We start from the raw sequence: 26,325 nt of genomic DNA, 5'->3' as shown, positions 1-26,325 counted from the left end.
GACCTGTGACTTCCTGGTTCATAGATAGAGGTTCAACCCCTGAGCCACATTGGTCAGGCTCCATTGCTTTTTAATTGATAAACACTTAAGACTTTTCACCTAGTACACAAGGTTAATGAAGTAAGTGTAGAGTACTTGCTAATATACTGTATATAAAGAAAGGATATCCACTCCTATGCAGTGGTTCTCGGTTGGAGTATCATCCTGTAAACCAAAAGGCTGCAGGTTCTGTTCCAAGTCAGGGCTCATGTCTAGGTGTTGTGGGTTTGATCCAACCCATGGTCAGAGTGCCTACAGGAGGCAACTGATCAATGTCTCCCTTCCTCTCTAAAAAATAATAAAAGCATATCCTCCAGCCCTAGCCAACATGTCTCTCTTGGTTGCCTGTCATGCAATGTAACAATGGGGTTGCCTGTTCGATTCCTGGTCTGATTGGGACATATGCTCAGGTTGGGGGTTTAGTCTGTAGTATGGGAGGGTACAGAGACAACTGATTGATGTTCCATTCTTACATCAATGTTTCCCTGCCTCTGCCCCCCTTCTGTTTCCTTCTCTAAAAATCAATTAAAAATGTTTTAAAGAAACAAAACATTTTTTTTCAATGAGGATAAAATAAAGGATTTGCAACCTATCTAGGAATACTTACTAAAATATATACATTCAAAATAATAATGGGAATTGTAGGTTTTTGAATACATGATCATAGTTTGGTGAGGTAATTGTGTGATAACTTCATTGAATGCAGTAACAGCTCTGTCACCCTAATTTTCTATGAATTCTCTTAGAGGTATTTTGTACAAAAAATACTTTTATGTACAATGGTTGATTTTAATATAACAAGAAAAAATAAAAGGGAAAAATCATGGACTCTAGTTACAAATTGCTTTAATATATTTGAAGAATGGAAGGGATTTGTACTGAAATTTTATTTTTAATACCACATTCAGTCAATCATGTTTTGCATTGACTATGTAACAAGTATTAATTTTTGTGGGGCATATTGCATATTCTATGTAATATTATTACAGTTGACATAATGATGAATGATTATTGACTCCTTAATTTTCTTTGTTTAAAGTTAACAAGGATGTGGATATACATGTACATAATTCACTGTTTTGTTTTTATTTCAGAGCACGAAGACTATGACCCACAGACTGTAAGGCTTGGAAGTAGATATAGTCATGTTCAAGAAGTCCAAGAACGGCTCAACTTCCTTAGGTTGGTTTTAAGCAATTCATAGTGCTTTTCTCTTTTAAGACACACATAAAAGGAATGCAATGTAATACTCCTCATAGCCAAGTCTTTATCTTTTTTCTTTTTCTTTTAATAGCTGACTTTTAATCATTCCATCGTGCAGCTAATACTGTTGCCAAAAGTTAATGTACATTTTCTGTTTGTTGATTATTAAGTATTGGTTAACATTTAACTTTCTTAAAAAATTCAAATTGAGTTATCATCATATCTAATAGAAGAGTAATATGCAAATTGACCATCACTCCAACAAACAAGATTGCTGCCTCCATGTGGACACAAGATGGCCATCACAAGATGGCCAGCGGGGGGGGGGGAGTTGGAAGGGACCAGGCCTGCAAGGGAGGGCTGTTAGGGGTGACTAGGCTGGCAGAGGAGGGAGTTGGGGGAAACCAGGCCTTCAGGAAAGGGCATTTGGGGGACCCAGGCCTTCAGGGGAGGATATTTAGTAGGGTACCAGGCCTGCAAGGGAAGGTAGTTCATGGTGACTAGGCCTGTAGGGGAGGGCAGTTTAGGGCGACCAGGCTGGTAGGGAAGGGCATTTAAGGATGACCAGGCCTGCAGGGGAAGGCATTTAGGGGCAATCAGGCTGGCAGGGAGCAGTTAGGCATCAATCAGGCTGGCAAGGGAGTGATAAGGGGTGATCAGGCTGCTAGGCAGAAGTGGTTAGAGGAAATCAGGAAGGCAGCCAGGTGAGCAGTTGGGAGCCATTAATCCTGAATTGTGAGAGGGATGTCTGACTTCCCTTGTAGGCCCTATCATACCATTATGATCAGGCCTAATCAGGCAGTCGGACATCCCTCGAGGAATCCCAGATTAGAGAGGGTGCAGGCTGGGCTGAGGAACACGTTTCCCCCACACCACTTGCAAAAATTTTGTGCAACGGGCCTCTAATTTGTGTTATAAATAGTTTGTTAAAAATGTTTATTTTTGCCTTGACTGGTTTGGCTGAGTAGATTAAGCGACGGCCTGCAGACTGAAGGGACCCAGGTTCAATTGCAGGCAAGGGCATGTACTTTGGTTGCTGGCACAACCCCAATAGAGGGTGTGCAGGAGGCAGCTGATCGGTATTTCTAGCTCTCTATCCATCTCCCTTTCTCTCTATAATAAATCAATAAAGTATTTAAAAAAAATTTTTTAAAGTCTTCTTTACACATTTTTCTAAGTTGAACTATAGGACATAAAAACAATCAGCTAGAAAACTACGTTTTCATTAATGCTGTCATGAACAGGATTAAGATGGTTGGTGCTCTCTGGTGCTTTGTTTATTCTAACAATGGTTAATAAAGTCATTGGTAATAACAGCACTTTACATGGGGATAAGAAAAAATTACGTTTTTTTTTTAAGCCAAAACTAAATAAAGTCATAAGTTGAATTTGTTCAGTAATGCTTGTTTTTTGATAACAATATATGTGTGTATTTATGAATATAACTTAAAAATTGAAATTTTTTTTGGAACGCAAGTAACACATAAAAAAGCAAGCTTATTTGAAATATATGCTAGATAATCTTCTGGGTTGACCTGATCTTTTTAGATTACTTTAAATGCAAATTATAAAATTTGATGACTGGATTTTTTTTAATGTTAATAGCCTTGAAAAAAAAGATTAGTCCTCCTTTGTTGAGACTCTCTTCCTTTTTATAAATGCATATAGCTTATATCACTTAGTTTTGTTGGAAAAGACCAGTGATTTAGAACTTATCTACTATATTGAAGTTTAGTATCAGAAGACCTTTTATACTTTCTGCTCAGTAAATACTTAGTATTACAATTAATTCTTTAAAGGGTAAAAGGACTAGAGTTACTACTATATATATATATTTTTTATATATTTATTGATTTTTTACAGAGAGGAAGGGGAAGGGATGGAGAGCTAGAAACATCGATGAGAGAGAAACATCTACCAGCTGCCTCTTGCACAACCCTACTGGGGATGTGCCGGCAACCCAGGTACATGCCCTTGACCGGAATCGAACCTGGGACCTTTCAGTCCGCAGACTGACACTCTATCCACTGAGCCAAACCTGTTTCGGCTACTACTATGTATTTACCTTTTTACTTAATAATCACTTTAATCCTCATTGTTGCACTGGAATATTGGACTCATACAGTATGTCTCACTCATACAGTATGTCCGTGCTCTTACTATCACAGTGATTTTTCAAACTATAAGTAAAGGGATGGAAGATTAAATAAGATTAAATAAATAATGGTAAGAAACTATAAATAAAGGTAGGAAAGGTTAAATAAGATTAAGAGCTAAAAAAAAAAGGTTCATATTTAGATACATTAGAAATCAAAATTTGGATCTAAATTATGGGGATATTAGAATACTTTAAGACACAAAAGAAGAAACCCATGAACATTAAATAAGTATACTATACTATGTTGGGCATGAAGCCACCATCATTTTGATAACAGAATTAAATGCACACTTATTATTTACATTATTATTATTATATTGTTTTGTTTAACTGTAATTCATGGAAATTGCAGACAATGGTAGAAGAAATTAAAATCTTAGTGAGGGAAACTGCTTGAAGCAGAATCTTTAAAACTTCATTATAATCCTATATTTTTTTTAAATATACCGTATTTTCCGGCGTATAAGACGACTTTTGAAACGAAAAAAAGTCAACCGAAAATCAGGGGGCATTCATTAAAAATTTAATTAAAAAAAGAACTGGTGTTGCCTCAGAAGTGGGGGGTAGTGTTATACAGTGAATATAGGCCTAAACCTATGTTTTCACTGTAAAATTAGGGAGTCGTCTTATACGCCGGAAAATACGGTATAATTTTTTTTTTTTTTTTTTACAGAGAGAAAAATAGAGGGACAGAGAGCTAGAAACATCGATGAGAGAGAAACATCGATCAGCTGCCTCCTACACACCCCCTACTGGGATGTGCCCACAACCAATGTACAGGCCCTCTACTGGAGTTGAACCTGGGACCTTTCAGTCTGTGTAGACCGATGCTCTATGCACTGAGCCAAACAGGTTTCGGCTATAATCCTATTTTAATGAATAAACTAATAGTCACACAAATAAGCCCCAGAGGAAATTTTAAAATATAAGTATACTAATAATGACTAACAGAAGTATGTTTAAAATACATATGTATTGTGGTCATCAGGTTTTGAGTATATATTCAGAAACTTAAAAATTTTAAACAGCTTTATTTTGTAAAAACACTCAATTATCTCTGAAAGTCATTTTTAATATAATATCTACTTTTTCAATATAAGCATATAGAGGCAGGGAAACCATATATTAGCAGGGAATTTAATCAGTATCTGGTTTCAAAGACCAAACTTCTTGAGAACAATGAAAAAGCTTTAATATTTATGTTAAGTCACTTAATTTTGCAGTTGTCCAATAAATATATGCTTTTTCACAAATGAATTATCTGGGTTTCTTTTTTTTTACTTTAGTTATATGGATAAGTTATTTTGAAAGCATAACTTTTTTCTTCTGTAATTGCAATAAAAGTATTTTTTCAGACATGTCCAAATAAATTGTGTTTTAGAATAAAATTATATAACCTAATTATTGACTTCTTAAATTTTTCAAGATTTTTACTGAAGGATGGCCAGCTGTGGCTCTGTGCTCCTCAGGCAAAACAAATATGGAAATGCTTAGCAGAGAATGCAGTTTACCTCTGTGATCGTGAAGCCTGCTTTAAATGGTATTCCAAGTTAATGGGGGATGAACCAGACTTAGATCCTGATATTAATAAGGACTTCTTTGAAAACAATGTGCTTCAACTCGATCCTTCCCTTTTAACTGAAAATGGAATAAAATGTTTTGAACAATTCTTCAAAGCTGTTAATTGTCGAGAAGGAAAACTAGTAGTAAAACGAAGAGCTTATATGATGGATGATTTGGAACTCATAGGATTAGACTACCTTTGGAGGGTAAGTCAGAAATAGGAGCTTTTGTTCTGTTCTCTTTCTTTTCTCTTCCTAAACCTTTTCCAGGATCAACCCTAAAACACCTTTTTTTTTTTTTTTTTTTTAATATAGTTTATTGTGGGTTTTTTTTCAGAGAGGAAGGGAGAAGGTTAGATAGCCAGAAAATCGATGAGAGAGAAACATTGATCAGCTGCCTCCTGCATACTCCCTACTGGGAATGTGCTTGCAACCAAAGTATGCTATTGATCGGAATCAAACCTGGGACCGGAATCAGTCCACAGGCCAATGCTCTAGTTATTGAGCCAAATCGGTTTTGGCCCTGAAACATCTTTAAAGCCAGAGGATTATAAATCTATTTTTAAAAACTGATTTAATTAAATAATTGAGATGTGCAAAAACTACTGGTGTTATTAGATTGCTCTTCCTGTAAATTTTTATGTAAATTTTTTAACTTACTTGAATTACTCCTTGAAAACACCACAGCTTGATTACCAAACTGCAGAGTTACATAATATTGTTAAAATATATTTTATCATTTTCATTATTCTGAAAATTTGTGTTTTATATCCATTAATTTTTTATTTTAAAATGTATTAAACTTTGTTACCTCATTTGAGTGTCAAAATCAGCTAAGCCTTAAATTCTTGAATACTCTTTAAAATAATTGAGCATATTTTTTAATTTAAATGTCAAATTAAAATAAACCTTTTTTTGAAATAAATCTTTATTGTTCATATTACTGCAAATGTAACTAATTTTTTCCCCCTCCATTGCTCCCCTCCACCAGTTTCCACCTCAACCGCTTCCCTTTCCACACCCCCCATTGTCCTCATCCATAGGTGCACAGTTTATGTTCAGTCTCTTCCCACATCCCCACTCTCCTTTACCCCGAGAATCGTCAGACCACTCCCCTTCCATACCTCTGATTGTATTATATTCAACAGTTAATATTGTTCATCAGATGTTTTAATTCCCTTGGTTTTTAGATTCACTTGTTGATAGTTACGTATTTGTTGTTCATAATTTTTATCTTTATTTTCTTCCTCTTCCTAAAGAACCCCCTTCAGCAATCCATATAATTCTGGTTTGGTGGTGATGAACTCCTTTAGTTTTTTCTTTTTTTATCTGTGAAGCTCTTTATCTGGCCTTCCATTCTGAATGATAGCTTTGCTGGGTAGCAAATATCACCTTGAATATTTCTTGCCATTCCCATCTGGCCTGCATGGTTTCTGTTGAAAAATCAGCTAACAATCGTATGAGTGCTCCTTTATAGGTAACTACCTGCTTTTCTCTTGCTGCTTTTAATATTCTCTCTCTCTCTCTCTCTTTTTTTTTTTTTTTTTTTTTGCTCTTGGCATTTTAATTATGATGTGTCTTCTTTGGATTCCTTTTGTTTGGGGTTCTGGAGACTTCCTGGACTTGCAAGTCTAATTCTTTCACCAGATGGGGGAAGTTTTCTGTCACTATTTCTTCCAATATGTTTTCGGTATCTTGCTCTCTCTCCTGGGACCCCCATAATTCTGATGTTGGTTCGCTTGAAGTTGTCCCAAAGGTTTCTTACATTATCTTCAACTTTCTGGATTCTCTTGTCTTCTTGCTTCTGCAGAGGAGTGTCTTCTGGCCATTTACATTCCAAATCTTTGACTTGATTCTTGCAATCTTCCATTCTGTTTTTAGGACTCTGTAATATTTTTTATTACAGACAATATATTCTTTATTCTAGTTGATCCCTTTTTATATCCTCAAGGGTCTCGTTTATTTCATCAGCCTTTTCTAGAAAATTCTTAAAAAACCCTATAACCGTGGTTTTGAACTCTATATCCAGTCTCTTATTGTCCTCTATTTCTTTTGTTTGTGATCTGTTTCCTCGTTAAGGTGTTTTTGCAGCTTCCCTGAGTTGGTAGGGTGGCTTTGTGTGCTAAGGTGTCCTATATGGTTCAGTGGGTCAGCCTCCCAGTTACCTGAGGTGGACACTCTTGGTGCACCCCTTTGAGGACGGTTTGTACAGCCTTATTGTAGGTAAGTCTTGATTGTTGTTGGTATCACTGGGAGGTACTGACCTCCAGGCCAGTTGTTTGTGAGGATCAGATGTGTTTATGCCAGGAGACAGCCTTATTCGACTAAACTTGGAAAAATGCAAAAGCCTCTGTGTTTAGTTTGGATGGGGCAGGGTTTCAGGATGGAGCCTACAGCCTTGGCTTTCTGTCAGCCCCGCTGTATGAGGTTCCTGAGTCTATGTTCCTCAGTGTTCTTTGGTACTCGCTGCAAGCACCTCTGAGAGAAAGGTGCTCTCGAGTTTCACCCACTACCAGACAGTTTAGTCTCTCCTGCAAAGAGCCCAGAAATGGGGTTCGGTGCAGTCCGGAGCTTTTGTCTCCTTCCTGCTAGGGCAATCCAGCAGCACAGTGAACAGTCCTTCCTCTGCGTGCAACGTGCACGACTCCGGCACTGTGCCATTTGCCGCTCCCCTGAGTTTCCGCCTTACAACCTAGAATACCTCTGTATGAGCCTGAGTCCCCAGGATCTCTCCCAGAACTGGGAGTCAGTGCTGTTGGAACTGGGGTTCAGCACAGTTTGGAGCTTTTGTCTCCTTCCCACTAGGGAACACCAGCCAGGCACTCAGCTGCCCCCTCCTCTCCGACTCCGTCCTCTCCGCACTATTTCTCCGAACCTTAGGCTTTTATAGCTCCTCTGATTTTCTTTCTGTTGTAGAATTTCCAGTCAGTCAACTTTCCTGAAGTTCTAGATAATGTCCACTTTGTATTTTAGTTGTACTTTTTTGAAATTGTTGTATGAGGCTGCATTTAGGCATTTACCTATGCCGCCATCTTGGTTTCTCCCCAAATTAAAATATATCTTGACTGTTACTTATACTATAATTTTCGATCTAGGTGGTGATTCAAAGTAATGATGACATTGCCAACACAGCTATAGCTTTCCTTAAAGAGATATATACAAACCTGGGCCCCAGGTTAAAGGTCAATAAGGTAAGCATTGAAATGCATAGAAAGTTTCACTACAATTAGGTTGAAAGTCATCTTGTGTTTTAGTGTATTCTTTTTAAATAGTATTAATATAAAAACTAGAGATCAATTTAAATCTTGTCTAAAATATTTAACTATTTAATCCACAATTGACCCTTATATGTTGCTAATTTGATCAATTATGCTTACTTACCTTTAGATGGTTAGTAATTTTTAATTTATTTATACTTACCTTTAGGTGGTTAGTATTTTTAAATACAATTATTACATACATAAGTACATTATCTTATTGAATAATAGACAAACATGTAAATTGACCATATCTCCACTATGCCACCAGCCAATCAGGGGTGATATGCAAATTAACCCAACAAATATGACAGTTAATTTGCATACACAGGTGGCAAGTGATGGGGGGCGGGCTGGATGCAGGGGTTCTGCTCCACCCCCAATCTCTCACGGTTTCTGGGCAGTGTGGGAAGGCGGGGTTGGAGTGGAAAGAGGCAGCTCCCTAGAGGGGAAAGGGGATAGGCGGGGTGGAAAGGTGCTGCCAGTAGCCAGGGATAGGAAAGCCCATTCTCTCATGAATCTTTGTGCATCAGGCTTCTAGTAATTTTATAATGTAAAATAATGTAAGGAATGAAAATAAGCTTTTCTCTGCTCAGTCTGCTCTGTTTCCTTTTTCCTCCCAAACCTCGTAGAGAGTCAGTTTTGAAACATCTTTAAAGCCCTAGGATTCTAAACATAGTTCAATAAACACTGATCTAATTAGATAATTGGTAAAAATATATCAGAAATTGCTGGCATTTATAAGATTGTGTTATGTTGGGACAGCCAAAAATTTGTTTTACTTTGACACTTACTCCAGAAGATTTTTGTTTTGTTTTGAAAATATATGCTTATTTTATTGTCAGGTTATTTTGTGTTTTATTGCTTAATAACATATAATGAGATTGAGAATTACCTGTTAGTTGACATTTTTTGGTCTTTAATTAGATCAGGATATTTGATTTTGAAATTTCAAAATAACTTGACTTGTCTGTTCACCTATTGCTTACAGGTTGTTATACATGAAGACTTCATTCAGTCTTGCTTTGATCGTTTGAAAGCTTCACATGATACATTGTGTGTGCTGGATGGTGATAAAGACAATGTTAATTGTGCAAAACAGGAAGCTATTCGAATGGTTCGAGTTTTAACTGTTTTAAAGGAATACATAAATGAATGTGATAGTGATTATCATGAGGAAAGAACAATTTTGCCTATGTCAAGGTTTGTCAGATATTGACCTTCCAATGTTAATTTTTTTTTTCTTAGCCAGTTATTTAGAAAAATAATGACAGTTGAAAGGATAGAATTTAGTTATTTTTTGTTAATTCTCACTTGAGGATATTTTTCATTAATTTTTAAAAAGAGTGGAAGGGAGAGGGAAAGAAAGGGGGGAAAAATCCATGTGTTTCAAATCAGTTGGTTACCTCCTACATGTGCTCTGACCAGATGGGACTGGCACCTACCACTGAGATATATATCCTTGTCCAGAATTGAACCTATGTCTCGTCAGTCTGGAGGCCCACATTCTATCCAATGAACCAAACTGGCTAGGGACAGAAAAAACTTTATTTCTGGATTTCAATAACATGTTTCTTAAAAATAGCATTTGCATCTTACAAATAATTTATTTTTGAGTATACAGTCGAGATATATTTTGATGAGGCATTTTCACTTATCAAGTACAGTTTTTGTTTTTTCTTATTGTTTTAATCTTTATCAATCTTTTTCTTCTTCTTGGCATTTAGAATGGTCCAGTGCTTGACATATCTTTGGAGGCAGTCCTAAAATAGATCTTCTAACCAAAACTAGGCTCTCGTGACCTAGTGTTTACCTTTATACCAAAAAGGCAATGTTATCTGATTATGTCCTAGGCCCAGGCTGACTTCCACAGAGTTCATGTTATGAGACCTAACATCATAAGTTGTCTTACACAAAAATAACATCTTAGCTCTAGCATAGAAACTCAGTTGGTTAGAGCATCCCATTAAGTCAAGATTACATTTAGATCTCCAGTCAGGAAACTTACTAAAAGCAATCAATGATAACTTACAAAAAGCATAAATAAGTGGAAAAGCAAATTGATGTTTCTCTTCTCATTTCCTTCCTCTCTTTAAAATCAGTTAATAGATTTATAAAAATAAACAAAAAAATATCATAACAGGCCGGCACTCCATCCACTGAGCCAAACCATCCAGAAAATAGTTGATATGATTTATATTTTCATGTTATTTATTCATGCTGTTAAAAAATAAAAATTTCAAAAGTTGCTTATCCTGCCCTAACCGGTTCTCAGTGGATAGAACGTCGGCCTGCAGACTGAAGGGTCCCAGGTTCGATTCTGGTCAAGGGCATGTTGTGGGCACATCCACAGTGGGAGTGTGCAGGAGACAGCTGATCAATGTTTCTTTCTAATCGATGTTTCTAACTCTCTCTTTCTCTTTCTTCCTCTCTGTAAAAAATCTGTAAAATATATATATTGTTAAAAAGTTGCTTATCCTATTCTGGCTTGCTGGTTTTGTTGGTTGGAGCCTTTTATAGTACACCTAAAAAGTTGGAGTTTCTTTTCTAGTCAAGGCACACACAGGTTTGATCTCAGGTTCAGTGTACATGGGAGGGATGTTTATTTTACATTACTATTTCTTTTCTCTTCTCCTCTGTAAAAATGAATAAAAACATATCCTCGGGTAAGAATTTAAAAAAAAAAAAAAAGAAGCTATTTATCCAGTTACCCACTAATTTTTGACAAAGAATATTTGTAAATTGTTCTTGCAAAAAATTTTTTAATTTATAAATTAAATAATTTACTAAATCATTTTGTATATAATAAAATATACAAAAATTTTGTGATATAATTTATATAATTATAAAGTAAGTAAACGACAAACTAAATTATTTTATAAATGGCATGTTCAGTTTTTGAAAAGTTTATAGAATAACTATTACCAAGTTTTATGAAATTATCATCTTTAAAAAAATATAAAATATTTTGAATATTTTACCTGTAAATAGAGAATATGCAGTGATAAATATTTTAGATGAATTTTTGTATTTAAGAATTTTTACAGCCCTAGCCTGTTTGGTTCAGTGGATAGAGTGTCAACCTGCAGACTGAAGGAAGGGTCCCAGATTGTATTCCTGTCAAGGACACATGCCCAGTTTACAGGGTTCCCAATAGAAGGTGTGCAGGAGGTACCCAATTGATGATTCCCTGATCATTGATATTTCTATCTCCCTCTCCCTCTTCCTTCCTCCCTGAAATCAATAAAAAATATATTTTTAAATAGACTTCTTACCAGGTTTTAATAGAAACATTTTAACATATTTATTGGTGCTTCCTAGGTGAAGCAATCTCTTTTAAAAATAATCTTTAGTGAATTCAGCATTATAGCTTATAATTAACTAGAGGCCAGGTGCACAGATTCATGCACTAGTGGAGTCCATTGGGCCGGCCTGCATGATTGGATTGAATTCAGCTCTCCAACATCCCTCAAGTGGATGCAGGCCAGGCCAAGGGACCCCAGTGGTGCATGATCATAGCCAAGGAGGGACATAGGAGATTGGCCAGGCAGGAATGGACCATGGGAGGGCTCCAGGGCATGTCTTGCACAGTCCTGATTGACCAGCCCCCAGCAGCAAGCCAAACTACCAGTCAGAGCATCTGCCCCCTATCCTGGTGGTCAGTGCACGTCATAGTGACCAGTTGATTGTCTACCCCCTCTGGTGGTCAGTGCCCATCATAGCAAGTGATTGAGTGACCTTAACATATCATTAGCATATTTTGCTTTGATTGGTTGAATGGATGACAGTACACTTAGCATTTTAAGCTTTTATTATATAGGCTAATATATTACATCTATTATTATAAATATAAATCAGTTTAATTACATTCCTTAAAATATTAAATTGTCATGTTAATATTGATAATCTGTAAAAGTTGCTTTTTAAAAATTACTTCTTTTTTTTCAGAGCATTTCGTGGTAAACACCTCTCTCTTATTGTTCGATTTCCAAACCATGGTAGACAGGTTGATGACTTGGACATATGGTCTCATACAAATGATACAGTTGGTTCAGTACGACGATGTATTCTCAATCGTATAAAAGCAAATGTAGCTTATACAAAAATTGAACTTTTTGTGGGTGGTGAGCTGATAGATACTGAAGATGACGGAAAACTAATTGGTCAATTAAACTTAAAAGATAAATCAGTAAGTATACATAATTTTCAAATTTTTTCCAAATGTTAAACATGAAGGGTATTTTTTGTTGATTTAGTAAGTGTTTATTGAGCTATCCGTGTTATATAGTCTAATATTATGATATGTGTTTTGGTTATAGACCTAATTAATAAAGGTATGACACAGGTATGGTGAAGGAAATAAACTACTACATGGTGTATATTGGATAACACTTTTAAAGTGAATTCCTAAAATTAAAGCATGAAATATTTTTAGTCTTTTGTTTTATCCAGTTGCTGTATTTTGTGGAAGTGTTTCCTATGTCTTTACTACTAATATGTACTTTTACTTTCAGGTAATTATAGCCAAACTTTCACAGGTAAGTCCCAATATGCCTTCAAGCCCTGATAGTTCTTCTGATTCCTCAACTGGATCTCCTGGAAACCGATATAATCAGTACAGTGATAGTTCCAGTCCAGAAATGGAAAGTTGTTTGCCTGGAGTGGTAAGTAGCTTCTATATGAAAAACATTACACTCTTTTTTAGAAAAACAAAGAAATGTTTAGGATTTTTTTGAGTTTAAATGTTTCATGAGTGGTCAAATGCCAAGTAAATATAGTTACCTATTATCTTTTGATGGATTTTTCAATGATAATTAATAAAAATAAATTTATATACATATATAGTATTTTGTTTACATGGGATTAATCAATTATAGTTACATTATAATGCTACCAAGTAATTTACCCCCAGATAATACTACTATATTATAAGTCTTTCTTTAGAACTCTTTTTGCTTGTTGTTTTTGTGTAGTAATTTAATTGCTAATGAGTAGCTCACTTTAAAAAAACACTTTTTTATATTGCATAACTACAAGAAAGGGAAAGGGATGAAACTTGAGACTGACCCACATTTTAACTAGTCCTTCCCATACTATTTCTAAGACAACTTAGAACTGTTTTTAAGGAAATACACAATTTACTGTCTTTCCTATATTCTTTTTTTTTCTTTTATTATTATTATTTTTTAATTTAATAAATTTCTATTGCTCAGATTATTATAATTGTTTCTCCTTTCTCCGCTCCCTCCCTCCACCCAGCTACCTTCCACCCAGTTCCCACCCCATCCTCTGCTCTTACCCCTGATCCCCTTGTCCTCATCCATAGGTGTATGATGTTAGTCCAGTCTCTCCCTGCACTCCCACACCCCTTTCCCCCTGACTATCAATCTACACCCATTCTTTGTCCCTGATTTTATTATATTCACCAGTTTATTCTGTTTCTCAGATTTTTAATTGACTTGATTTTTAGATTCACTTGTTGATATATATGAATTTGTTTATCATAATTTTTTCTTCTTCTTCCTCTTCTTAAAGAATACCTTTCAGCTGAAACCGGTTTGACTCAGCGGTAGAGCGTCTGTCTGTGGACCAAAAGGTCCCAGGTTCGATTCCGGTCAAGGGCATATACATTGGTTGTGGGCACATCCCCAGTAGGGGTGTGCAAGAGGCAGCTGGTCAATGTTTCTCTCTCATCGACGTTTCTAGCTCTCTTTCTCTCTCCCTTCCTCTCTGTAAAAAATCAATAAAATATATTATATATATAAAAAAAAATACCTTTCAGCATTTCATATAATACTGATTTGGTGGTGATGAACTCCTTTAGCTTTCTCTTTTCTTTGAAGTTCTTTATCTGCCTTTTCAATTCTGAATGATAACTTTGCTGGGTAGAGTAATCTTGGTTGTAGTTCTTGCTATTCATTACTTTGAATATTTCTTGCCACTCCCGTCTGGCCTGCATAGTTTCTGTTGAAAATCAGCTGATAGTCCTATGGCTGCTCCCTTATAGGTAACTAGCTGTTTTTCTCTTGCTGCTTTCAAGATTCTGTCTTTGTCTTTTGCTCTTGGCATTTTAATTATAATGTGTCTTGGTGTGGTCCTCTTTGGATTCCTCTTGCTTGGGGTTCTGTATGCTTCCTGGACTTGTAAGTTTATTTCTTTCACCAGAGAGGGAAACTTTTCTGTCATTATTTCTTCTAATATGTTTTCAATACTTTGCTCTCTTCTCTTCTTCTGGCACCCCCAAAATCTCGATGTTAATACACTTAAAGTTTTCTCAGAAGCTCCTTACACTGTGTTCAACTACCTATATTCTCTTCTCTTCTTGCTTCTCCGGAGGAGTGTCCTTTGCCTTTGTATTCCAAATCTTTGACTTGATTCTTGCATTCCTCTGGTCTGCTGTTGGGTCTCTGTATAATATTTTTTTATTTCAGTCAGTGTATGCTTAATTTCTAATTGGTCCTTTTCATATCCTCAAGGGTCTCATTAAATTTATTGGCCTTTTCTAGGAAATTCTTAAAAAATCTTACAACCGTGGTTTTGAACTCTATATCGTCTTTTGTTTTCTTCCATTTCTTTCATTAGAGATCTGTTTCCTTGTCTTATCATTTCCCTGCTTCCCTGAGTTGGTAGGGTGGCTTTGTGTGTTTAGTGTCCTATATATATAGCTCAGTGGATCAGCCTCACCAGTTACCTGAGGTAGACATTCTTGGTTCTCCGTTTGTGGACTGTGTGTACAACCTTGTTGTAGTTAAGTCTTGATTGTTGTTTGTATCACTGGGAGGAATTGACCTCCAGGCCAGTTGGATGGATCAGCTGTGTCTACTCTGGGATACCTTCTGTATTGAAGACAGTCTTATAGGGTCGGACTTGCAAAATTGCAGAAGCCTCTGAGCACACAGCTTGGATGGGACAATGTGTCAGGGCTGAGCTGACAGTCTTGGCTTCCATCAGTCCTGAACTTGTGCTTGCGCCTCAGTCCTCTGCCTTCCATGGATCTCCTGAGTTTCCGATTCTCCTTGTAAAAGTGTGGGTGCTCCAGGGGCTCGTCCGGAACTGTGTTTCAGTACTCAGTGCAGTGGGATCTAGGATTTAGTGCAGTCAGGAACTTCTGACTCCTTCCACTATGGAAAACATGTGGCAACCTCCGTTGTCAGACCTCTCTGCGCGCACTCACTCGCGCGACTCTAGACCCTGCCCACTTCGGCTCTCGGATCCCCTGAGTATCCAAGTCTCTGAGTCTCTGTGTGCCTTTCTCCGCAGGCCAGACTGCACCTTTATGAGCCTTGGTTTAACACAGTCAGGAGCTTCCTTTCCCCTCCCGCCAGCCAGACACTCAGCCGCCTTTCCTTTCTGCACAAGCATCTTCCTACCTCAGCACTTTGCAGCTCCCCTGATCCATGAGCCTCTGTCCTTCTTTCCACTTGTAGATTTCCCACTCAGCCAGCTATCCTGTGGTTTTGAATGATGTCCTTTCTTACTTTTAGTTGTTGTTTTGAGATTATTTACTCAGGCCACCATCTTTTTTTTTCTGTTCTCCTATATTCTTTCTTTTCTTTCTTCTTCTTTTTTTTTTTTTTTTTTTGCATACATGGTATTTATAGTGTCATACCTTTATTTATTTATTTATTTATTCACTTATTTATTTATTTATTTTTAATATATATTTTATTGATTTTTTTTACAGAGAGGAAGAGAGAGGGATAGATAGTTAGAAACATCGATGAGAGAGAATCATCAATCAGCTGCCTCCTGCACACCTCCCACCGGGGATGTGCCCACAACCAAGGTATATGCCCTTGACTGGAATCGAACTTGGAATCCTTCAGTCCGCAAGCCGACGCTCTATCCACTGAGCCAAACCGGTTTCGGCTGTTCTCATATATTCTTAATGTATAACTAAAGAAACAACTCCTATCTTTCTTGGGTTTTCTATTTTTCCAATTACCCTTAAGAACCTGGTTTGGCTCGGTGGATAGAGTGTCAACCTGCAGACTCAAGGATTCCAGGTTCAGTTCCTGTCAAGGGTATGTACCTTGGTTGCAGGCACATCCCCAGTAAGGGGTGTGCACAGGCAGCTGATTGATGTTTCTCTCAAATTGATATTTTTAACTTATTATATAACAATTATATCTGTAAATAAAACTAGGCACTTCAATTTTAGAGGAATTTGATTTCCTGCAACTATTGAATTAGGATTTTTTTTTTAAGTGAGAGAAGTATGTTGTATTTTTTATTTTATTATTATTTTATTTTATTTTTTATTTATTTTATTTTATTTTAAATTTTATTATTTTATTTTATTTTTATTTTTTATTTTATTTTATTTATTTTATTTATTTTATTTTATTTTATTTATTTTATTGATTTTACACAGAGAGGAATTAAGAGGGATAGAGAGTCAGAATCGTCGATGAGAGAGAAACATCAACCAGCTGCCTCTTGCACCCCCTCACTGGGGATGTGCCCACAACCAAGGTGCATGCCCTTGACGGGAATCGAACCTGGGACCTTTCAGTCCGCAGGCCGATGCTTTATCCACTGAGCCAATTTCAGCTGGATTAGGATTTTTAACCAGCAATAGTTATCCCTGATATAGGAAAGTGTTTTTATAGTAAACTAGAGGCCCGGTGCATGAAATTCATTCACCAGGATGGGAGGAAGAGGAGAAATGTATCCTTCAGCCCAGCCTGCACCCTCTTCAATCTGTCAAGGGCAGATGGTTAAGTTTGAATCATGAAGGATCATTGCATTTGTTAAAATGAAAAGATGTGAGGGAAACATTTTCAGGGTGTCTGACTGCCCCTTTTAGGGATCGGACATAAATGGGCAGTCATATATCCTTCTAACAATCCAGGACTGCTGCTTCCCAACTGCTCTCCTGCCTGCCTTCCTGATTGACCCTAATCACTTCTTCCTACCAGCCTGATCACCCCCTAACCACTCTCCTGTTTGCATCTTACTGCCCTTCCCTGATGGCCTGGTCACCCCTAACTGTTTTCCCTGCAGGCCTGGATCTCCCCTCCTCCCCCCCCCCCCCCCCGCCCCCCATCTGCCCTTACTTGCAAGCCCAGTCGCCCCTAAGTTTTCTCCTCTGCCGGCCTGATCACCCTTAATTGCCCTCCCCTGCAGGCTTGATCGCCCCCAACTGCCCTCCCTTGCATGTCTGGTCACCCCTAACTATCCTCTTCTGCTGGCCTTCTTGTGTCCACATGGGGACAGCTATCTTGTGTGTTGGAGTGATGATGAATTTGCATATTACTCTTATTAAACAGGGTAGTTTCTGAGTTCCATATTTTATAAAATAATGGAATGCCTGTCACAAAGAAATCACTCAAAATAGTTAGATCCTAATAAATGGTTAAGTTTGAATCATGAAGGATCATTGCATTTGTTAAAATGAAAAGATGTGAGGGAAACATTTTCAGGGAGTAAAAGGTTGCATAGATAAGATGTTAATGACAAGTAAGAAACAGGGACAGAAAATAGATTAATTTGAATAAAATACTTTTTTACATAATTGATGCCTTAAACATTTTTTTTATTCTATATTTCAGATAATGTCACAGCATCCGAAATACATCTCTTTTCTTTGGCAAGTTGCAGACTTAGGTAGCAATCTGAAAATGCCACAACTTAGAAATGGAGCAAGACTATTAATGCAACTGATGCCACCAGGTAAGAAGATGCCTAAATTTTCTTAAATATTGCCTATATATTTTCATGTGAAGTTTATATAATGTACAGACATTTAGTGTAGATGAAAATGTGTTTCTTACATACTTTTGCAACATTTTTATCTGATCATCTAACAATTTTTGCTTAAATTTGTATTATCTATATTTTTTTGAAAATGTGAAAATTTTTATACTAAACGGTAATATGTTAATTTGGGCAGCTGTCTTCCAGACATCCATCCGGACAGAGCCACAGCAGCTGCTGAGGCAGAAATATAGAAAGGGAATGAGAAAAAGACACTGGAATGAAAAGTGGACAGAAATGAGGGGCTGCATGGCAGGAGGCTGTGGCAGCCACAGAGGGCACTGCAGGTGCACCCGCCAAGAGGTGGAGCGTAGGCAGCTCAGAAGAGGGTGGTGGCTCCCAGCACCAGCCTTTGGCAAGGAGGCACCTGCATATCCCGGGACATATGGGTGGACGGTCCATGGTCTTCCAGTGGAGGTGCTCCTGATTCGTGGTAGCACCTCCCAGGCTGTGTGAGCCTCAGCCACCTGTGCTGGGCCGGGCACCCTGTGTTGGGAGGGGAGGCACAGGCTAGCAGGGGTGGAGTTGACATTAAGGACAGTACCGCTTTGGTTCCAGAGAACTGGACTCCGAAGACCCTGGCCAGGATTAGGTTTATGGTGCATTAAGTGTAGTTTGTTGAATAGAAGTCAGGGCATCCCAGGAAGGGAATGGGAGTATGATGACAGCAGGGAAGCCAGAGAAGTGTAGGAAGCAAGTCCTCTCAGCCCCACTGAAGTCCGCTACTGGTACACGGATTCATGTGCAGGGCTACTATTCATTTATAAACTTTCTTTCCTCCTTATTTCCTACTTCTGTTCCATCATCCTTCTTGCCATCTTTTTCCCCACATTCCTTTGTTCCTTTATTTGAGGCACATGGCATGAAATTCATGCACTGGGGCAAAGGGAGGTGCAGCCCAGCCTGCACCCTCTCTAATCTGGGACACCTTGAGGGATATCTGACTGCCTGTTTAGGCCCGATCCCACCATTTGCATACTACATCTTTATTATATAGGATTTGTATGCATATTATTATATTAAAATGGATGTTCTAGAGTATACATAAAAATCTCTAAGAGTCTACAAATTTCTGGTATACTTTCATTTGTAACTTTAATTTTTATTTGAAATGTTACAGAAAAGCAAATGCTTTTCTCAGTTGTAAATCAGACCTATAAAACATGTAAATTTTAAGATTTTTTTTGTCATTTAAAGACAATTATTATATTCAGCAATAAAAAAGAATAAGTCATACTCTTTGAGACAACATAGAGGCATCTAGAGAGTATAATGCTAACTGAAATAAGTCAGTCAGAGAAAGACACTTAAGTATCCCCTTATCTCACTATATGGGATCTAATTAACAAAATAAACTAATTTATGGTAGTGAATCCAGAAACATGGAAGCATGGAACAGTGCAGAATCTTGGAGGGAAGACAGGTGTGTGTAATCAGCCAAGGACTTTTTATGCATATATATGCATGGCCCATGGACACAGACAATGGAGTCCTGAGAGTTTGGGACAAGGAGTGGGATGGTCTGCAGGGAGTCTTTGGGGGTACAAGAGGAATATGTAATATTTTCAACCATAAAAAAATATTATAAAACTAGAGGTCCGGTGCACGAAATTTGTACATGGGAGGGGGGGCGTCCCTCAGCCTAGCCTGAACCCTCTCCAATCTCAGACCCACTGGGATCAGGCCTAACCGACAGTCCAACATCTCTCTCACAATCCAAGACTGCTGGCTCCCAACTGCTTGCCTTCCTGATTACCCCTAACCGAGTCTGCCTGCCAGCCTGATCACCTCATAACCACTCCCCCGCCAGCCTGATCAACTCTTAATTGCTTCCCTGCCAGCCTGGTTGTCCCTAACTGCCCTCCCCTACTGGCCTGGTCTCCTCCCAACTGCCCTCCCTTTCAGACCTGGTTCACCAGAACTGCTCTCCCCTGTAAACCCGGGTCCCTCCCAACTACCTTTCCCTGTAGACCTGGTTGCTCCCAAATACCCTCCTCTGCCAACCTGGTCACCCCTAACTGCCCTCCCCTGCAGGCTTGATCATCCCCAACTGCCCTTCCTTGCAGGCCTAATCCCTCCCTACTGCCCTCCTTTGTATGCCTGGTCACCCACTACTGCCCTCCCCTGCAAGCCTCATTGCACACAACTTCCTTTCTCTGCAGGCCATCTTGTGGTGGCCATTTTTGGCCACATTGGGTGATGGTCAATGTGCATATTACCTCTATTATATAGGACTAGAGGCCCAGTATATGAAATTCATTCATTGGGTGGGTTTCCCTCAGCCCAGCCTGCCCTGTCTCACAGTCTGGGAGCCCTCGTAGGATGTTCTATTTTCAGCTTAGACTGGCCATGGTGGCTTGGAGCACACCCCTCGGGACGGTTCTGTAGGTTGGCTTGGAGCCTTGCTCCAGGGCAGGTAGCATAGTGTGCCTGCTCAGGAACCCCCAGCGAGTGGCCTTGGGCTGGGCTGCAGACATTCGGAATCTACTCCCAGCCCTGTTGTGTGGTATATGTCTGCTAGGGTTGGGGTTGTTCTCTGAAATGGTTGTGGTATCCATGCATAATTTGCATATTTCTCTCTTATTATATAGGATATAGATAGATATCTGTTTACACAAAAATCTGTACCTCCAATTGCAGTCCAATTCTATAAGCTTTCTTTTGGTTTGTCTTTCAGAATTGAAACTGACTTCTCTCACAGTTATAAATCTTACCCCATTTTGTCATTTATATGTGTATATGTACTAAATCCTATATAATAAAAGGCCAGCCACCATAATCGTCATGACTGGAAGGACCAGAGACTAGAACCACCATAGTCCCTTGTCAGTCTGGCCTTGCCCCCAAGAAAATGCTTAGAGTTAATCAGGCAGCAGGCAGAGTGGTTATGGGTTATCAGATAGGCAGGCCAGCATTTGGGGTTAACAGGTAGGCAGGCCAATAGTTAGGGACAATCAGGTAGGCAGACAGGCCACCAGTGGCGACTCTGTGGCAGGTATGCAACCTGCCAGCGATCATCCTGCAGAGGAAAGCCCAGGCCAGGCAAGCCATCACACCCTACGCCTGTTGCCTGCAGAGGTAAGGGATGGGGTAGGGCAATGCTGCATAGATGGCAAGCAGTGGTAGTGGTGGGAATGGGCCCAGCTGCCTGCATCCAGAAAGAGGAAAGTCATGGTAGGCCCTGATCTCAGGGCAGGCTAAGGGACTCTGAGTGCATATATTTATGCACTGTAGGCCGAGTGCTCAGAATTCGTGCATGGGGGGTGGGGCCCTCATACGGACCTGCATCCTCTACAGCAGGGGTCTTCAAACTACGGCCCGCGGGCCACATGCGGCCCACAGAGGAGTCTGATCCGGCCCGCCAGGTTTTTTGGGCAGTGAGCGCAGCCAAGGTGTTACAGTAGGAATTAGTAGTTCATATAGTCCGGCCCTCCAGCTCTCTGAGGGACCATGATCTGGCCCCCACTTTAAAAAGTTTGAGGACCCCTGCTCTACAGTTAGGGAGCTCTTTCCAGTCTGGGAGCCATGACAGCTTTGGCCCACTCCCCATGGTTCTTTACTTTTTGTGGGACCTGGCTGCTCCATGCCCATTGTCCAGAGGCTCTCTGCGGCACAGAGGCTCTCTGCAGCTAGGGTAGAATATTTGCCTCATTGCTGTGATGACAAAGCAAGCATTCTGTTAGGCTGCTCATGCTGTCAGCTCTCAGCGACTGACCCCCAGGACTGGGAGACTCTGACAGCGTTGAGAGGACTGGGTGCCATCATCTTTTGGCTATGGGTGCTGCCATCTTTGTGACTAGAGTACCACTGTACTGGGTGGGGGTACACTGGTCCTCTAGTATCAATAATGAGAATTATTGGCTGCTTCCTACATGCCTCCCTTCACCAGAATCGAATCCAGGACCTCTCAGTCCGCAGGCTAATACTCTGTTCCCTGAGTGAAACCAGCTATGTCTGCTTATCTTTTTGGTGGCTTATATGTCTTTTTATTATTGAACTAGAGGTCCAGTGCATGAAAATCATGCACAAGTGGGTTACCTAGGCATTCCCATTCAGGTTACCGCCTCACTGCCTCCTCTATCTTTAGCTCCCTCAGCGCCCCACTACTGCCTCTGTTTGTTCACCATGTTCCTTGCTGCTCCCTGGTAGTCAGCACACATCATATTGAGTGATCAAACTCCAGGTCAAACTTCCTAGGGGACACTTTGCATATTAGCCTTATATATATATAGATTGTAAATATTCTTGATAATTCTCGTATACATCCTTTATGACATATATAACAAATATTTCTGTTCTCTTTTCACTGACTCATGTCATATTTTAGACAAAATGTTTTAATAGTGGAACAATCCATTTTTATCTCTTTTTTTCCTTCACTTATTATTTTGTATTATATGTGAGAAATTGCCTAACCTAAGATCATGAAGACTTAATGCTGTTTTCTTCTAAGATAGCATTTTCTTCTCAATGTATATCTTCATTATTTTTTAAAAGTGTCACATCTTTATAATAAAAAGGAAAAAGCGAGGCTTTTCTTACATATACCTATACATTTTGAAATAGTTATATCTTTAGTTCTTTTCTTGAAACTCAACTTTCTTTTAATAAAGCAAAAATAGCTCATGAAGAATGTCATGTGAGGCAAGTAATTACCTTGGTGGTAGTAGCTGTGTTCTTCGTATTTAAAGAAGAACTAACTCCTTTTTAGTGTTGTGGAGTTTTATTATTGTTTACATTGTCTGACTCTTATGTTAAAGAACATTTGATTTTAAGTCTGAATAGGGAAACTTTACTTCATATTTTGAGTTAATGATTGAGTTCTAGTTGATTATTACCCAGTTTTGTTGTGGTTAAATCTTTTAACATTTTATCTTATAGTTAGCCTAATTCATAATTATTATGTTTCAGATTAACAACAATACTAACCAGTATATCAGTATATCCAATGTGATCTTTTAACATAAGGATATTATTTTAAGTTAATCTATGTTTTTGGTTTGTTGTTGTTACTTGCAGATACCACAGCAATAGAAAAACTACGAGGTATTTGTTTGGATTGTGCAAAACTTGAAGAAAATGACCTGAGACCATCTCTTGATTCACTTTTCTTTGGTCCTTCTGCCTCCCAAGTGCTATACCTAACAGAGGTTATTTTTCTTTTTTTTACAAATCTACAATTTTTATTATCACCTGGTAATATAAAAATATATGAAATAATCTTTAGGAATAGTTAAAATTTTCTTAGTAATGATAGAGCAAGTTAAGTTTTAAATTATTCCTGCCCTAGGTGGTTTGACTCAGTGGATAAAAGCACCGTCCTATGGACTAAAGAGGCCTGGGTTCAATTCTGGTCAAGGGCACGAACCTCATACCTCTGTTGTAGGTTCCTCCGCGGCCTGTATAGGAGGCAACTGATTATATGTTTCTCTGACATTGATGTTTCTCTCTGTCTTTCCCTCTCTTCCTACTCTCCATAAAAATCAATGGAAAAAGAAATTTAAAAAATGATTCCTTAATTTTTTTTAGCACTGTTATTAACTTTATTATTTTATTTTATTAGGGTGACGTTAGTCCACGTGAACATATATGTTACATATTGATATGTAGATTACTAGTTTACAAAATCTATATATAGGACCATGTGCCCTTCACCCAAAGTCACATGTTCCCCTGTCACCTCATTTGAGGACCCTTTTCATTCCCATCACTTTCCTCTGGCAACCACTACACTGATAAGTTTTGGTTTTATATTCCATAGTAAAGCCATATAGTTTTTAGCTTTTTTTGTCTTACTTATTTCACTTTGCATAATGTTCTCAAGATACATCCATGTTGTTATAAATGACACTATTTCATCCTTTCTTATGACCATGTAGTATTCCGTTGTGTATAAATACCATATCTTCTTTATCCAGTTCTCTATTGTAGGGCACTTTGGCTGTTTCCAGCTATTGGCCACCAGGAATAATGCAGCAATGAACATAGCAGTGCATATATTTTTGAGTATAAATGATTTTCGTGTTTTAATTAATTTGTCTCCCTTTTTTCTAGGTAGTTTATGCCTTATTAATGCCTGCTGGTGCAACTTTGGCAGATGCTTCTTCTGATTTTCAGTTTCACTTCTTGAAAAGTGGTGGTTTACCTCTTGTATTGAGTATGCTAACAAGAAATAACTTCCTGCCTAATACAGATATGGAAACTCGTAGAGGTGTATTCCTCAATGGCCTTAAAATTGCAAAATTGTTGCTAACTGCCATAGGTTATGGACATGTTCGTGCTGTAGCAGAAGCTTGTCAACCAGTTGTAGATGGTTCAGATCCCATAACACCGGTAATAAATTTTTTTTAACTCTTTAAATTTTATAGTTAATATTTAATTTTTCAATTCCTCAATATCTTTTACATAAACAATGTAAATTCAATCCAATCTATTATATTTGTACTGAAATATAAATTTTTTATGCTGATTACACTATTCAAAATGGATACTTCATCCCCCTCATGTTCTGTTTGGGTTTTATTTCTTTAAGTCTTATAAAACTTCACCTGAATCTTTCATTTACCTATACTGATAGATTTATAAAAGTATGGTAATAAAAGAAAATACTTAATTGGCACATTGACTGCCTCTTTTTCCAGTATGACCAACATAACTTCTCAGACAACAATTTTCTTGTTGGCCTAGAATCATCCTTGATTCATATTGCCCATTATTCTGAAGGTATACTAAGATTTGATGTAAATGTTGAATGTGTTGTTTAATTCTTAATAAAGCTGAGTTAATTTGTTTATGATTTTTTTAAATTACTGAATGAAGATTAAAATGGTTAGAAATAGTTTTGTATTTTTTTTTTTCTTATAATGGGTTAGTTTTTAATTGGAAATTTGAGTAATGATTAGATATTGGTGTTCAGAATAATTTAGGTAGGACATCAATATTGTGAGTTTTATAAAAGGATAATCATGCTAAGGCATTTTAAATAAAATGCAATTTTCTCAATACTGGATGTCTGTCCAGTCAGAGACTGGGGCATTTAAGTGAGACAAGTTAAGCCTTCTTTTGGTAAGTACTGAGAGTACTGTAATGTATTCTCTATATTTATGTAGTTTTGAAATTTTCTTACAAAGGTTAGAAGAGTAGTTTCTACGAGCAGATTTAGAAAAGATATTTATAATGCTTTTTTTTCACTCTAGTTTACTTTATATTGTGGATTATGTACATTAATAAATAAAAACAGGTAGGTTCTTGCTTAGCCAGTATATATTAGTGGTTAAGCATTGACCCAGGAATCAAGAAATCTCAGTGTGATTCCTAATCCGGGCACATGTCTAAGTTGCCACTTCCATTGCCAGTCTGGGGCATGCAGGAGTCAGCTGTTCAGTCATTTTCTATCATCATTGATGTTTCTATCTATCTCTCTAAAAAATAGGTAGGTTCCTATCATGATCCTTCCAGAGAATTCAGTGAGGTAAATATACAGTGCATTTTATATAACTCTTTACATCTTTTGTCTATTTTTTATATACTAGAAACCTGATGCATGAAGATTTGTGCTAGAATGGGCTATCACTGCCTTTCCATTCCATCCCAGTCCCTTTCCCCTCTGGCCCCAGAACGCCTCTTTCTGCTCCAGCCCTACCTTCCCAAGCTGTCCATAGGCCCTGAGAGAACAGGAATGTGGCAGAACGCCTGCGTCATCATCATGGTGTCCTGCATCTGTCACTGGGCACCTGGGTATGCAAATTAACCACCATCTTTGTTGGGTTAATTTGTATATCACTCCTGATTTGCTAGTGACTTAGCAGAAGTATGGTCAATTTACATATTTATCTATTAGGTAAGACTATAGGCCCAGTGCATGAAATTTGTTCATGGGGTGGTGTACCTCAGCCCAGCCTGCACCCTCTCTAATCTGGGTATTAGATGTCCTACCACCCATTTTGGGCTAGGATTGGGCCTAAATGAGTGGTCGGACATCCCTCTCACAATCCAGGACTACTGTTTCCCAACTGCTCGCCTGCCTGCCTTCCTGATTGCCCCTAACCACTCTGCCTGTCACCCTAATCACCCCCTAACCATTCCACTGCCAGTCTGATTTATGTCTAACTGCCCTTTTCTGCCATCCTGGTCACTCACCACTGCCCTCCCTTGATGGCGATCTTATAGTGGTCATCTTGTATCCACATGGGGGCAGCCATATTGTGTCTTAAGTGGTGGTCAATTTGTATATTACTCTTTCATTAGATAGAATAGAGGCATATTTTTTAAAATATATTTTATCGATATTTTTACAGAGAGGAGGGAGAGAGATAGAGAGCTAGAAACAACGATGAGAGAGAAACAT

The 26,325-nt window shown here is 38.3% G+C and overlaps 1 protein-coding gene across 6 annotated transcripts in view; it reads left to right on the top strand.

Annotated features, from left to right (window-relative positions):
- LOC311615834 (ubiquitin carboxyl-terminal hydrolase 9X-like) overlaps positions 1-26,325 on the top strand; it is a 206,135-nt gene that overhangs the window by 100,584 nt on the left and 79,226 nt on the right. For all 6 annotated transcript variants that reach the window (XM_084871268.1, XM_084871269.1, XM_084871265.1 and 3 more), the window contains 9 exons: positions 1,134-1,221; positions 4,827-5,169; positions 8,058-8,153; positions 9,211-9,422; positions 12,168-12,408; positions 12,734-12,883; positions 17,774-17,894; positions 22,998-23,128; positions 24,033-24,311. In XM_084871268.1, the coding sequence (XP_084727394.1) occupies positions 1,134-1,221; positions 4,827-5,169; positions 8,058-8,153; positions 9,211-9,422; positions 12,168-12,408; positions 12,734-12,883; positions 17,774-17,894; positions 22,998-23,128; positions 24,033-24,311 (1,661 nt within the window). The remainder of the gene's footprint in view (positions 1-1,133; positions 1,222-4,826; positions 5,170-8,057; positions 8,154-9,210; positions 9,423-12,167; positions 12,409-12,733; positions 12,884-17,773; positions 17,895-22,997; positions 23,129-24,032; positions 24,312-26,325) is intronic.

This window comes from Pipistrellus hanaki (assembly GCF_964339955.1).
Source record: "Pipistrellus hanaki genome assembly, chromosome: Y".
Classification (NCBI taxonomy): domain Eukaryota; kingdom Metazoa; phylum Chordata; class Mammalia; order Chiroptera; family Vespertilionidae; genus Pipistrellus; species Pipistrellus hanaki.
This window is presented reverse-complemented; position numbering and strand designations above follow the sequence as displayed.